The sequence below is a fragment of the Salvelinus namaycush genome, chromosome 2 (assembly GCF_016432855.1).
Source record: "Salvelinus namaycush isolate Seneca chromosome 2, SaNama_1.0, whole genome shotgun sequence".
Lineage (NCBI taxonomy): Eukaryota > Metazoa > Chordata > Actinopteri > Salmoniformes > Salmonidae > Salvelinus > Salvelinus namaycush.
This window is the reverse complement of record NC_052308.1, coordinates 25,289,903-25,302,898: the sequence shown is the minus strand read 5'-3', so window position 1 is coordinate 25,302,898 and position 12,996 is coordinate 25,289,903. Positions and strand designations below refer to the sequence as shown.

Sequence of the window (12,996 nt, the reverse complement as noted above, 5' to 3'; positions counted from 1 at the left end):
GTCACTTTAATAATGCCACTTTAAGAATGTTTACATATCTCATATGTATATACTGTATACTGTATCCTACAATATATACTCTATATTAGCTATTGCATCTTAGCCGCTCTGTCACTGCTCATCCATATATTTGATACTTATATATTCTTATCCCATTCCTTTACTAGATTGTGTGTATTAGGTTTTGTTGTGTAATTGTTAGATATTACCTGTTAGATACTGCTGCACTGTCGGATGTAGAAGCAGCAATAACATCTGCTAACTATGTGTATGTGACCAATAAAATTTGATTTGATTTGATTTATAAATGCAATACATTAGATTCATTCATATATGAACACATTTATGTAGCTAGAGGGCTTTATTTATTATAGCACAATACATACAGTGCCTTCGGAAAGTATTCAGACCCCTTGACTTTTTCCACATTTTGTTAGGTTACAGCCTTATTCTAAAATTGATTAAATTGATTTATTTCCTCATCAACCTACACACAATACCACATGATGACAAAGCAAAAACACGTTTTTAGAAATGTTTGCTAATTACATAAGTATTCAGACCCTTTACTCTGTACTTTGTTGAAGCACCTTTGGCAGCGATTACAGCCTAGAGTCTTTTTGGGTATGACGCTACAAAAGCTTGGCACACCTGTATTTGGGGAGTTTCTCCCATTCTTCTTTGCAGATCCTCTCAAGCTCTGTCAGGTTGGATGGGGAGTGTTGCTGCACAGCTATTTACAGGTTTCTCCAGAGATGTTCGATCAGGTTTAAGTCCGGGCTCTGCCTGGGCCTTTCAAAGACATTCAGAGACTTGTCCCGAAGCCACTCTTGCATTGTGTTGGCTGGGTGCTTTGGGTCGTTGCCCTGTTGAAAGGCGAACCTTCGCCCCAGTCTGAGGTCTTGAGAGCTCTGGAGCAGGTTTTCATCAAGGATCTCTCTCCATTCATCGTTGCCGAGAGAGAGAGAGAGAATTTCCTGCAGTCCTCAGCTGCGAGCACATCTGTCTGTGAGGGGTCCAAACAGCCCCCCCGCGTGTTTGCTCACGGGTCGCCTGATTGCCTTTCCTTCCTCTTTTCTCTCCCACTAAAGACCTGCTGTCCTTCCTCTCACTCTAATCAACGCACCACGGCCCAGAGAGGTGCATTCTGGGAGAGGCAGGGGAGAGGGACACAAGGAATGGAAATAAGGGAGGAATCAAATAAAAATGTGTATTTGTGTACAAGAACATGTGTGCGCGTCAGGAAAGACTAGTGTGTGACTGTGTGCGTGACGTGGGCACCCTGTGCTCACCCTGGGTTTGGAGCCTGCTGTCTGGGTCACAGTGTTGCACCCTGGGGCCAGAGCTCCACAAAGAGGCCTTCTATAAACAGCAACACATCACTCAGGCAAGGAGCCCAATAAAACCATTTCCACACTTTGGGGAACATAGAGCTGGCTTCATTACATCTGATATCACTTAGAAATAGAGCTGGAATCAAGACCTCTTAACAAATATATTTTGGTATTTGTTTTGTTAGTCCATTGTTGATAGTTCCAAAATATTTTGTATGTCAGCAATCAAGTTTTCAATTTGCTGTATTTAATTTTATAAATACAGAAATATAGCAGTTGCGTTTTGTTATTTTGATATTTATCTTGAGAACTTGATTTCTGACATGCAAAACATTTTGGGACTATGTCAACAATGGATTAATGAAACAAATACCAAAGATAGTTTTTGTATGGAATTTTCCTTTAAGGCAATTTTAAATGTGTATAAGAAAGAGAGATGGGGAAAGAGAGAGACTGAAAGAGACACTGAGAGACAGAGAAATGTATACATTTCAATAATCAGTTTCAAGGACTCATCATTTATTATTCAAACTTTATTTCCTTAATGTTGTGAGATGGAAAAATGATAAACACGTACAGCTCAGGAACAATGTCTCGTCTAAGATAAGTCATGTTTTCTGAAGCAAAAAGAGTGAAAATAAATTATCATAACAATAATTATAACAGCAATTATAACAACAATAGTTGTTCTGTTTGCTTGCTTATTTTTTCAATAAAATCTGTTAAAAATAGGAGACCAGGTGGGTGGTGTGTATTCCAGCATGTGAGGGATGAGGGGTCAGTGGTGTTTGTGTGTGTGTGTGTACATGTGTGGGGAGGCTGGGCCAGAAAGTATTTTATTCCTACGGTATCAACAGTCTGTCCACAGCAGCCAGTCAGTGGGGGGGGGGGGGTTAAGCGGGGAAAGCAGTGGTTCCCCTATCTCTTCTCTGATAGGGTGGGAGGGGGGGGGGGGTACCAAAGTGACTTAGTAGAAAAAAGGCAAAAGAACCATGAATGTCCCCATTCGCACCCATGCGTCTTCGTCTTCCACACACTTGAAGGGAGCAACTTAGCATGCCCACATTCCTCTTTACCCTCTCACTTTCTGTCTACCTTCAGTCACGTTTCCTCTTCATCAATCTCTCAATGAGGCCAGGCAAAACAATGTCCTACTGACAGTTGATCCCCATTACTATTACCCTTCTAAAAACAGACGCAGTCCTCTTTATGTGGTCCTACAGTAGTGGTGGTGATAGGGTTGGAGGGGTGGTGGTGGTGGTGGCAAGGCCTGATGCAGGGGCTTCAGGAGGCTTCAGTGCTCAGCCCAGGCCGGCGACCGACCTGAGTGGTGGGGATGGCTGAAGGAGGGGTGGTGGATGGGCATGGGAGTTGGCAGCATGTGTCCGGAGTGGCTGAAGGGGGGAAGGTGGCCCATGTGGGTCATGTGTCCAGCCAGGCCGGGGCCACCCCCGAAGGGAGAAGACCTGTCATGCATGCATTTGGACAGCTCATCGTAGCCATCTCCGGACCGCTTGCCCCTCTTGGACTTGCTGGACATTTTGCGGTTGCGTGTCTGGATGCCCTCCTTCTTCATGGTCATTGGCCTGTTGACCTGTGGAGAGCCAGGGAGGACGGATGTTAGCCTAGGAGAAGCCAGACAAGCCTGGAGTAGGCTATTGGAGTAGGCTTCATATTGGTATTTTGTGGGTTTCAATATCATGTCAAATACATGTTTCTTGTTTTAAAAAACTGTCCAGAACTAAATGATTTAGTCATTGGACATTTTCTTGCACTCTCAATGCTTTTATATTCAACTTTGTCAAGCTTCGTTCGTAATTGTGGATCATTTAGAAAAATCTAAACAACTATGATGGAAAACATATTGCCTTTTTAATAAACATGAGAAAAAATTCTGATGTGCCATAACTATTGTGGAACAGATTTAACAGACATTGGATAATCAAGCCACATTAAAAGGCATGAGCATTTTTCCACTTTTGTCTTTCAAATTAAATAGAATCCTCTCACTGAACATGAATACATGAGGACTGGAAGCCACGCTGAACCTGAAAGGGCTACTCTCAGACAAGTTGGCATCAATATAAGTGACGCCTTTACCCTGAATGACAGTCCCACCCTCCAGCCTCTCCTGGGAGTAACACCCCCCATTGAAACACCCCCCCATTGAAACAAAGATGGATTAATAAAAAGAAAAAACGACTGGCGGGTTCTGCTTGACAGGAAAAGCAGACTTTGCATCCCCAGCCTCTTTCTCCCCGGCTCCTCAATCGATACAAGCTGTCCGCCTACTTGACCAGCTCACCCCCCAGTTTCTATGTAAGCGGTCAGGCTACTTACGTTGTGTAGTTTGTAGTAGAGCCCGCAGGCATTGCACACCGGGTCACCATTGCCGTTGCGCCTCCAAAGGGTGGTGGTGGTGGTCTGACAGTTAGCGCAGCAGGTGCCAGCTCGTCTCGCAGCGGACTGAGGAGGAGAAAAACGCATAATGTTAATACATTATGAATAAAGCCATTCAAATGTTAGCTGATTTGATCATTGTATTAGGCAACAGAGGTCAACGAGGAAAGTGAACATGACATGAATACGATTATTGAAATTAACTACCGTGACCATTTAGGCACAGCCAAAGGCGGCTACATTTCAAATGTTCATTCGGAATTTATAGGACATTTCTGAGTTTAGAACTTAAAACCACTCGTTTTAAAAGCCTACTGTAATGTTCCACCAGATCTACCCATATCAGCTAGTATCACGCATTGAACAACAGAATAAAGCATTCTCTTCGGTAAATATCTTCCCATGTATCTTTTAGGGTGATGAGTAATATGACTTTGTGTTGCTGTGTAGGCTATTCTCCAACCAACCTCCTCTCAGGGCTACATCCACAAATAACATCAAAGACAGCGCCAGTTAGACTCATGAAATTGCTTAAAGGGAGTCACATCTGTATTGATTTAATTGAATATATTCTGTGATCTATACAAGCTTAATTCAATTTTCAATTTGTGCAATGCTGCAAAAGCTGTTTCTAGTTAAATGCGTTGTTTCTATCTTTTACCAATTACTGCTGTCATATTTCATTTAATTTAAAAAATAGATAGGGCACATTAATAATTTATGCCGTCTTTTTGCATGATTCTCCCTTGATCCAGAGAATCAAACGATCCGGACTAAGACGTCTACAATACCAGGGCCCTGTCTGCCAATGCGCTTTGTGTCCATTACAGATAAATTCTTCACACATAATAAGAAACATTTAAACTCAGAATACAATAACTATACAGCCATGATGCTGCATGTGTGTTTTTCTTTTCATTAATTTAAGGTTTTATCATATCATAGTTGTTCATTCAAAACATCCCCAATAAAAACAACGTTGGCGACGCACGGAATGTAAAAAAAGAGAAAAAGAAAAACGACAACAAAAAACACTTCGCATTCCGACGCATAAAGCTTGTGCCACTGCTAACCCAGCATGACAAACAATCCATTTATTTTCCGATCCCTAACCCCCCCTCACGTTCTCTCTCCACACACACATAACTGGTTCCTACAGTGCTGTGATAATCGCTTTACAGTATATGTCAAAGTCTGCCCTGAAAATGCAGCGGGGTTTGTTGAAGGCGGAAACACCGGGGAACCTGGCTTCCTTATCGGGCCCGGGCAGATATCCGGATAGGAAACAACTGGATGCCCTTTGAACTGAACTCTGAAAACACTTGAGCTGAAAATGCAAAGCTGCGACCACAGACCGACCCATGGAAAATGTAATGGACTTCTCATCGGAAGAACTAGGCAGAGGCGCGCAGCCAAGGAGAAAATTGCAGAAGGTTTATTTACACCAAGCTGCGCTAAAATGAGTTATACTTGTCCCACTAATGCTGACAATGTTGCTAATACAGTAAGAAACAATGTATTTCAGAAAGACAGTTTTTCAAAAGATATTCAAAACATAATCCCACCCTATTCACCATGCTCCCCATCCCATGACATTTAGCTCAATGGAAGATAGCAATGGTAAAGAAAACAATCATTTCAATTTGTTGAACATTTTGAATTATTGATTTCAAGGCAACAACATGGGTTAGGCTACACACATACATTAAAAACACGAGTGAATTGGGCTACAATTAGGTTATCCAGCTAATGTGTCTTTGGCACTGCATGACTGGATGAGTATAAGTGTAAGTATACCTGTCTAAGTACAGATGTAATTAGATATTAAGGTATAAGCTATTGATTGAAACATTTATATTATGTAGGCCTATAGTAGCATATGATTTAATTATGTGAAATAAATTGAATGTCTAATCAGAACAAAACTAATCAGATTAAGCCTATAGGCCTACATAAACGAGATGTGGCGAGTAAAACGCCTACCGATCATGATTCATGAACCTGTTTAGCTGAGTAAAACAGAAGCTAGAAAAAGTCGTTATAGAAGCAAAATAAAGTAAAACAATTTTCTTGTCAAATTGAACTAACTAATTTAAAGATTAGATCAATCTACGGCCTCTATTCAGTCTGTATTGCTGAAGCTTTACAGCTTGTGTTTAAATGAAGATTTACCATAAATGCAGTCTCTGCTAAGGGAGGGAACACAGCCTTTAAATTTCAATCAAGCTGTAACTTGTAATGCTGAACTTCCATATGAATTGAGTAGAGCCCTAAATCTACTGCGTAATGCTTAGCCTACATTTTTTTTGAGCTACCCAAAAGTTAGGAGTTGGATTGCGCCTTGGACTGTCATTGAAATTAGCCTCAATTACTTCTCACAATTTACTTTTGGGAAACTTTAATATATTTTTAACGTTTGAGATGGTAAGACTGAAAATGCCAAATTAGTGATGTAGTGGAGGCTACATGCAAATGTTGAAAATGAAATTTGCATAGCACATAAAAAATGTAGAAAGGGGGAGATCTAAAGATGGAACAACTATCATTGGTTGCTAAAATGACTAGGATAATGCCTTTGGCTGCTAGAAAATGAAAGAAAGTTCATTTGAAAACCGATAGAACGTGAGAGCGCATGAGGATGTGTTCATTAAATATTTCTATCAACATTTCTATGGTTGAATTTTGTCTTGGCTACTTTGAAGCAAGGTAAGACATGCCTCATAATACCAAGTAAAACGTCCAGGTTTCAAACAACTAAGGAACAGGAAAAATATAGTGATGCTAATGATTATTTGCATTGATCAATCTCATGTGGCCTACTATTAGCCTACTTGACTATGAAAGACCAACATGGTAATTATCATTTTAGGTCATTCAGAGTACATATCAATGTTACTCATAAAAGATTTCACACAGGGCAGGCCTTTGTACATTTTATTTTGCAAAATTAGAGCATACCCACTCCTCTTGGCCCCACTACACCACGGAGTAAGGCTATCCTATAGAATCAAAGTTATGATTCCTAATCAGAGGTCTGAATACAAAATGAAAGAAATAAAACAATTCCAAAATAAGCAGGAACCAATATATATATTTGTTTTAAATAACTTGTAATGATAACTAAACAACTCATCATGGTTAATAATATTGAACATTAAACGTACAATAATACTTTGGTCCGAGACAAACAAATATCTATAAAAGTGTATGTGCATTAAAAATAACAGGGCTTGGAATACTCCTTGCTCCTAAATGCCTGTGCAGAACACTGGACAAAGTGTTTGTGTGTGTGCACTGTTTTTCACTCACTCCAGTGTGGTGATAACTAAAGCAGCATGGGCATTGGTATCAGTGACAGTATCAAAAGTACCAGCAATAATAATAGCAGTAACAATGGCAATAGTAGCAGTATTGTAACAGGCGGTGTAGGGGATCACCAGGGGGTGAGAGGGACAAACAATTCCAGGAAGATCATAGGGAAAATATAACTTTCCTGGAATTGTCCTGGCGGTATCTGCTTCATGCTCTATTTGGGCCCCCTTTCTCAGATGTGGAGGGGTAGACAGGAGAGAGACGGGACTCACCAGTCTGCGTTTGGGCTTGATGAGAGGTCTGTTCTGGCCATTCATCTTGTGGTACAGGCCGCAAGCGTTGCACAGGTAGTGGCCTGTCCCATCCCGCCGCCACAGGGGGGTGGAGGTGGCACCGCAGTTGACGCACTCGCGCCCCTCTGAGCAGAATTCAAGTGGAGGGAAGACAAAGGGAAATTTATATAATTAAAAAGTTCACACTCCATGAAAAGCTAAACTGTAACAGATTAACATTAAAGACAATAGTCGTCAGGTCCAAGGAGGACACACAGGTACTAATGAGCCTATTGGAGCCACTTTTCATTAGTAGTGTAATATGAAGTCGTCGTCCCGTCCCCCCCCCCCCCCCCCCCCCCCGCGAGGACAGTGTCTCAGTGTGCAGGTGTACCAGCCAAGGACAATCCATATGACTGTCATTTGTACAGCTTGGTTCAGGGCGAATCTCCATGGATACAGACACCTGTATGTAAAGTGATCCATGTTAGGAAGCCCAGAGACAGCCAGAACGTGTCCAAAGGTGTCCAAACAGGTGAATGTGAGACACCATCAAATTAGAGCTACATAATTCATCAGCTTAGCAGGCACACATGATAGGAAACAGAAGTGTGTGCTGCTTGTGGTAGTATTAAATGTGGGCCTGACCACACTGTGGTCTCAACCAAATAGATTCCCATAATATAGCTCAGTATCACTTTATATCAGCCCGGTTTCTCTTTTTCCCTTTACTCGTGCCCTTTAAATTTATTTACTAAATGTTTTCATTGTTAGGTTTGTGTACCTGACAGCAACTGTGACCCATTTAGTGGTGACCCTGATTGTGTTTTCCTCCTCTGTAGTATTAAGTGCTCAAGCCTTTTCACCCACTTCTACATCTTCAGCTGCAGAGAACAAATGGGCGTTCACTCTCTCTCCTCTCAGTTTCACTTAGTTTAATGCACAGGCTCAGTCAAATGGGAGGTTGCTGGTGCATCATGTCTTATTATAATGTCAGCGACACCCACAGTCCCACCGAAACCCGAGAGAGGGATCTGCTCTGGACAATGGCAATGTTCACTTTGAAGTGTATTCTGAGTGTTTGACTCTCTCTCCTAGTCCAGCAGAGGCACCAGTATCAATACAACATCACCTTCCAGCTCCACAAATGCTAAAGCTGTTGAATTGTTGTGTAATATGGGGAGGTTCCACAGGGAGAGAACACTGAGATCGCACTGGCCAAGAGTATAGAGAGTGTGAGGCTATTGCCTTTCGAGAGAAGAGGTAGGTAGGTGAGCGGAGAGGGCTGTTTTTAGGTTATTTAAACAGGAAGCAACACTGTCTTAAGGTATGTGCTGACTGCTGAAATGTCATTGTGGCATTTCATACAACAATCAATCACTGCTACATCAGATGGGACTGACAGATAAGAGTAGCTAATGGCAGGCCTTAAAGTTACTGATTTTGGAGAGTGACTCACATAACAGTAGGCTTTTCTTGCATTAAATAATCCCCTTAAAACATTTTTGAAGTGTTTGAATTAAAATATTTGCATAACCAATCTACCATCCACAAAGTATTGAACTACTACGCATCCATCAGATAATAGCACTTTGAGCTCTGGTGATCATCTAAATGAAGACAGCTGTTGCTAATATCTCTATACACTAATGAACTGTTAGAGAGATTCCACACTCAACATATTTTTGGACACCAGGGCCACAACATAATTAGTCTGAGCAAATGCAATAATAAATGTCTCCCTATGAGCCCATGTGATGGCTTGATTAACTATCTAATTCATTATCTAGTATTTGTATTAATTTCTCTGAAGGTGAGGTGCTCTTTGGCAGATCCTAAACTTTTATATGAGTAACAGCTATTATTACAATATCATAATATCGTTATTATCAATTATAAGTATCGTATTATGACTTTGTTGTGATTGATGTGGTCATTACTACTAGTGTTATAATCATCCTCTCAACTAGAGTAGGCCACCCTAACCCTGGGTTGTATTCCTTCTCACCATCACAGCGCACTGGGCCAAGGCCATGCTTAAAAACACAAACAGCAGGGCTCTGTCGCCTGTGACGGCGCATCCCGACGGTGCTTTGTTAGTATTGGGGCAAGCAATGGGCAGGGGTGGAGGTCGTGATTTGTTCACTCAGAAATATAGGCTACAGGATATGGTAGGAGCCAGAGCGTCGTGACTCCTGCATTTTGAGTGTAATAAAGAACTACTCTAAAAGAAAACAACTGGAAGCGAACACTTCTGCCAAACAAGGACATTGGTGGGATATATGTTCAGCATCTAAATCAGATAAACATAAAAACGTCCACTTTGAATATGGTTAAAAATAGTAGCAAGAACATGCACAATAGCTAAGCCTTATTAAATTGTGTACTGAAATATTATTATATTCAGCAGCCTCTTAAAAATACTATATCCTACTATAAGCCAAATAATCAACGAGAAAATACATTTTCACGTTGAATTCCCTATTTCTATTTTGGTGACTGTTGACTTTAGGCTATCATCTCTTTGCCTCGACTCCAAAACGTGTAATCATGTTCAAGCTGGTCCTGAATATTTGCGTTTGAAATCGGTGACCCTGATTAGTCGTTTCATGTTAGATTCCCATTAAGTGACCCTTTAAAGTGGATGGTGTTTACAAGTGGTGACGAATGCGATGGAACATAGATACGAGTCGCTGGAACAGGTTTGAGGAGGAGAAAGAAACGCTGCAGGTAAAAATAACCTGAATAAACTATTACAGCAACCAACCGTTTGACAGCGAAACACATACCGGACCACCCAATCTATTTCAAGATTTAAAAAAAACATTTATAGCCCTACAAGTAAAATCAATCTAAAGTATGTTAATTATTGTATGTGCCCTGACAGAAATCGATGCACTTCCAAAGCGTTTTGACAAACTATAGGCCGAGTTTATATCGTTAAACATGCAGGCCCAGATATTGGTATCTTAAAACTTACATAATTATACCAAACTCTTTAGGCACAGGGTAACTTTTGGAATAGAGTTATGAAACTCACCTGAGCATGACCGGCCTTTGCTTTTACACTTCGGCGTAAAGCTGGATGAAGATCCGCCCAGCAGGCTACCGGGGTGAAAAAGGCTGCCGCCGTACTCGTGTGGTGTTGGTAGAGAGTATGGGTAGGTCGGGATAGGGAGGTGCGTTGCGGGAGTTTGGGCACTCATCGAAGCCAGGCTGTTGCGCAAAGGACTGCAACCCTCCATTTTCATTCCGTCTGCGAGTGACACTTGGTACTTTATGGACTCCTTTTCGTCCATTCTCGCAGAGTTGGAGTTTGGAGAAGTAGGGCCGGGGTCCGGGGACACGTCTTTGGGAGGCGTAGGAGGGAAACTGTAGAGATGGTGCGGACTGGAGTGGGACGCAGGGGTGAGGGAAGACACGGGAGCAGAACTGGAGCTACTACTGCAAGGGTAGCCGGAGCTAGCAGGATGCAGTCCGGGCTTGCTGAAATGGCTGACTGCCCATGCGTTATGGTGGTGGGCAGCAGAGATGGCCGCCTTCCCGCTGTCCAGCCACGGAATGCCAGGGCTGTGGATGAGGTGTGGCCGGCAAACCTGACTCCCAAGGCGAGCTGGAAATAAGAAATATGCTATTATGAATTTTTACTAATCGAAAGCGATTGGTCCAGTTCTCTCAGAATGCGTAAAGGTGCTGTCTCTTCGCCTGTTGATGTAAACTCCAAACTATTTAAATTCGACATCGAGTTATCATTTTCACAGTGTAAAAGTTAATCAAGTAGCCTACAGGGCACTAACTTAAAACCCACGTCATTTTACAATCACCAGCCAAAGCTAAAACAACAATTAGGCTACAACAGCACAGTGCCATAGCCTATACAACATATTTACTAATTTAAATGTTCATGCTTATTGCCGAAAGTATGTAGGCCTAACTGAGAAGAAATAAAATCCACGAGGAGAAAATCGGACCTTTGTAGAGGCCTTGATTGAACTGCTATTTGCCTATGGCCATCGCCTGGTCGTCGCTCAAGTTCCAGAACTTGGGCTAAAGAATGTTATTAGCAATTTTGCGCTTTTTATATTATATCCGGAAGTGCCTCTCTCTACTTTTCTAGAAACCCCTGACCCAACAGAGAGGGGTTAAATGACATACTTCCCTTTCCTCTTGCTATTTATTGCTAGAAATTCTCATTTTATGATTCCATGCCGTATGTCAGATACATATAAGCCTAGGCTACACGCTTATGGACATAGATGTGTTAGAGTAATTGAATTCACATATAGGCTTACGCGTTGAAGGAAAAAAAATAACAAAATGTCCTAGGATTAAATAAATGAAATAAAAGTCCCATAAGGGACTGTTATGACTTTTAACTGGTCCGGCGTCGTTTTTCTGTGTCAAAGGGCTTTGCGCATCACACCTAACCATTTATGGCAATAATATAGGCCTACCATCAATGAGTTTGAAAGCAACAGGCTGGGTTGAAGGAAACATGTAATCGTATTGTAACTCGCACACTCACAATTACCTACAGCTTTAAAGCAGACTTGACTAGAACACAAATACAGTTTAGTCACAAGGCTGAGCGCGTCTTACCATGTGTCTGGCTGTATGTAACCCTAGCCCGGGAGTTGGCATAGTAGGGGTTCCCCTGAGAGTCCAAGTGGTTCAAAAACACGTCCACCTCGTCTGGGGGCAAAAGCGGGGCCATGGGCTCCATGTAGTTGTGGGTCAGGCTGTGGTGATGCGAGTCCAGGTGCTGCCCATTCAACACCGCGTGGTGATGCGCCATCCACCGAGATTGATCAGCTGCGACTTCCATAACTAAGTCGTCGATCTCCTTATCCAAGATATAACCAAAACGCCGTAGCCTACTTTACTCAAAATATAAATGATCTTTCTGTGGTCCTTCTCCTGGATCAAGCACTTTTAAACAGTCCCGAAGTGTGGAGAAAAAGATGGACCTAGTGATGCAGTTGTGATATGGGTTTTCTGCACACTCTCCTTATAGTTTATTTGCTTCAGATATAGAAACTTTGATCCGTCTTGGCTCTTACTGACACCTGCAATGAAATGAAACAAAACAAAATGCTCTAATTTAATACACAAGGTGGTGCCAGCCCATTTTGTAGAACTCCTTCGGGGATGTATGCAAAAGATAAGAGATTGTTGTTATCCATATATGTTCAGTCCTCCGAGGAACATTGATTGTATAGATAGGCTAGTCTACCACTGAAGCCCTTTTACAAACAGCTTCCGTCATGTATACTTTTTTTTAAATAGTAAAAAAAACATTGCTGCAAGTTTCTGTTTTTTGCATCCAATCTTATTCCGTAAAAAAAAAAATATTCTGAATATACCTGGTGAAAATTTGATCTATAACTACGATCAGCTGTTCAAACACATTTTAATCTCTGAAAGGCTTGATCCGTGAGGTACCCGGGCGCACGCTCATTAATGAAATGTGGCTGTACTGATGCGACTGGCGCCAGTAAATTCAATATCAAGCGAGCCGGGGCGGAGTCACCGGTTAGCAATGACCTCCTGTAAGCCAACCACAGATCAGTATAGCTACAATTGGCTCATGTATCCCAGCTCTTTCAATTTCCATTCTGCTGTCGAAACAGTAATGCTCCGGACCAAAAAACTAAAAGACATATCAATCAGCGTTGTAA

At 41.8% G+C, this 12,996-nt stretch overlaps 1 protein-coding gene across 2 annotated transcripts; it reads right to left on the bottom strand.

The window, feature by feature from the left end:
* Positions 1-1,858: 1,858 nt before the first annotated feature.
* On the bottom strand, positions 1,859-12,762 carry LOC120025025 (GATA-binding factor 2-like). 2 transcript variants are annotated; one of them, XM_038969459.1, is made up of 6 exons: positions 12,682-12,762; positions 11,918-12,384; positions 10,359-10,931; positions 7,319-7,464; positions 3,675-3,800; positions 1,859-2,928 (listed from the first exon to the last, which is right to left on the bottom strand). In XM_038969459.1, exons 2-6 carry the CDS (start codon positions 12,141-12,143, stop codon positions 2,629-2,631), a joined length of 1,371 nt encoding a protein of 456 aa, XP_038825387.1. In that variant the 5' UTR covers positions 12,144-12,384; positions 12,682-12,762; the 3' UTR covers positions 1,859-2,628. The 2 variants fall into 2 exon arrangements, with proteins under 2 accessions (XP_038825387.1, XP_038825396.1); XM_038969468.1 differs by lacking the exon at positions 12,682-12,762 and having other exon boundaries at positions 11,918-12,547.
* Between the last annotated feature and the right edge of the window lie 234 nt (positions 12,763-12,996).

Bases quoted from the DNA above. Each gene is read 5' to 3' on its own strand.
- LOC120025025 (XM_038969459.1), bottom strand. From the start codon at position 12,143: ATGGAAGTCGCAGCTGATCAATCTCGGTGGATGGCGCATCACCACGCG. The intron at 7,465-10,358 runs GTGAGTTTCATA...AATTCTGCTCAG, and splicing joins CAAAGGCCGGTCATGCTCAG to AGGGGCGCGAGTGCGTCAAC. The intron at 3,801-7,318 runs GTGAGTCCCGTC...TCTCCTCCTCAG, and splicing joins TCAAGCCCAAACGCAGACTG to TCCGCTGCGAGACGAGCTGG.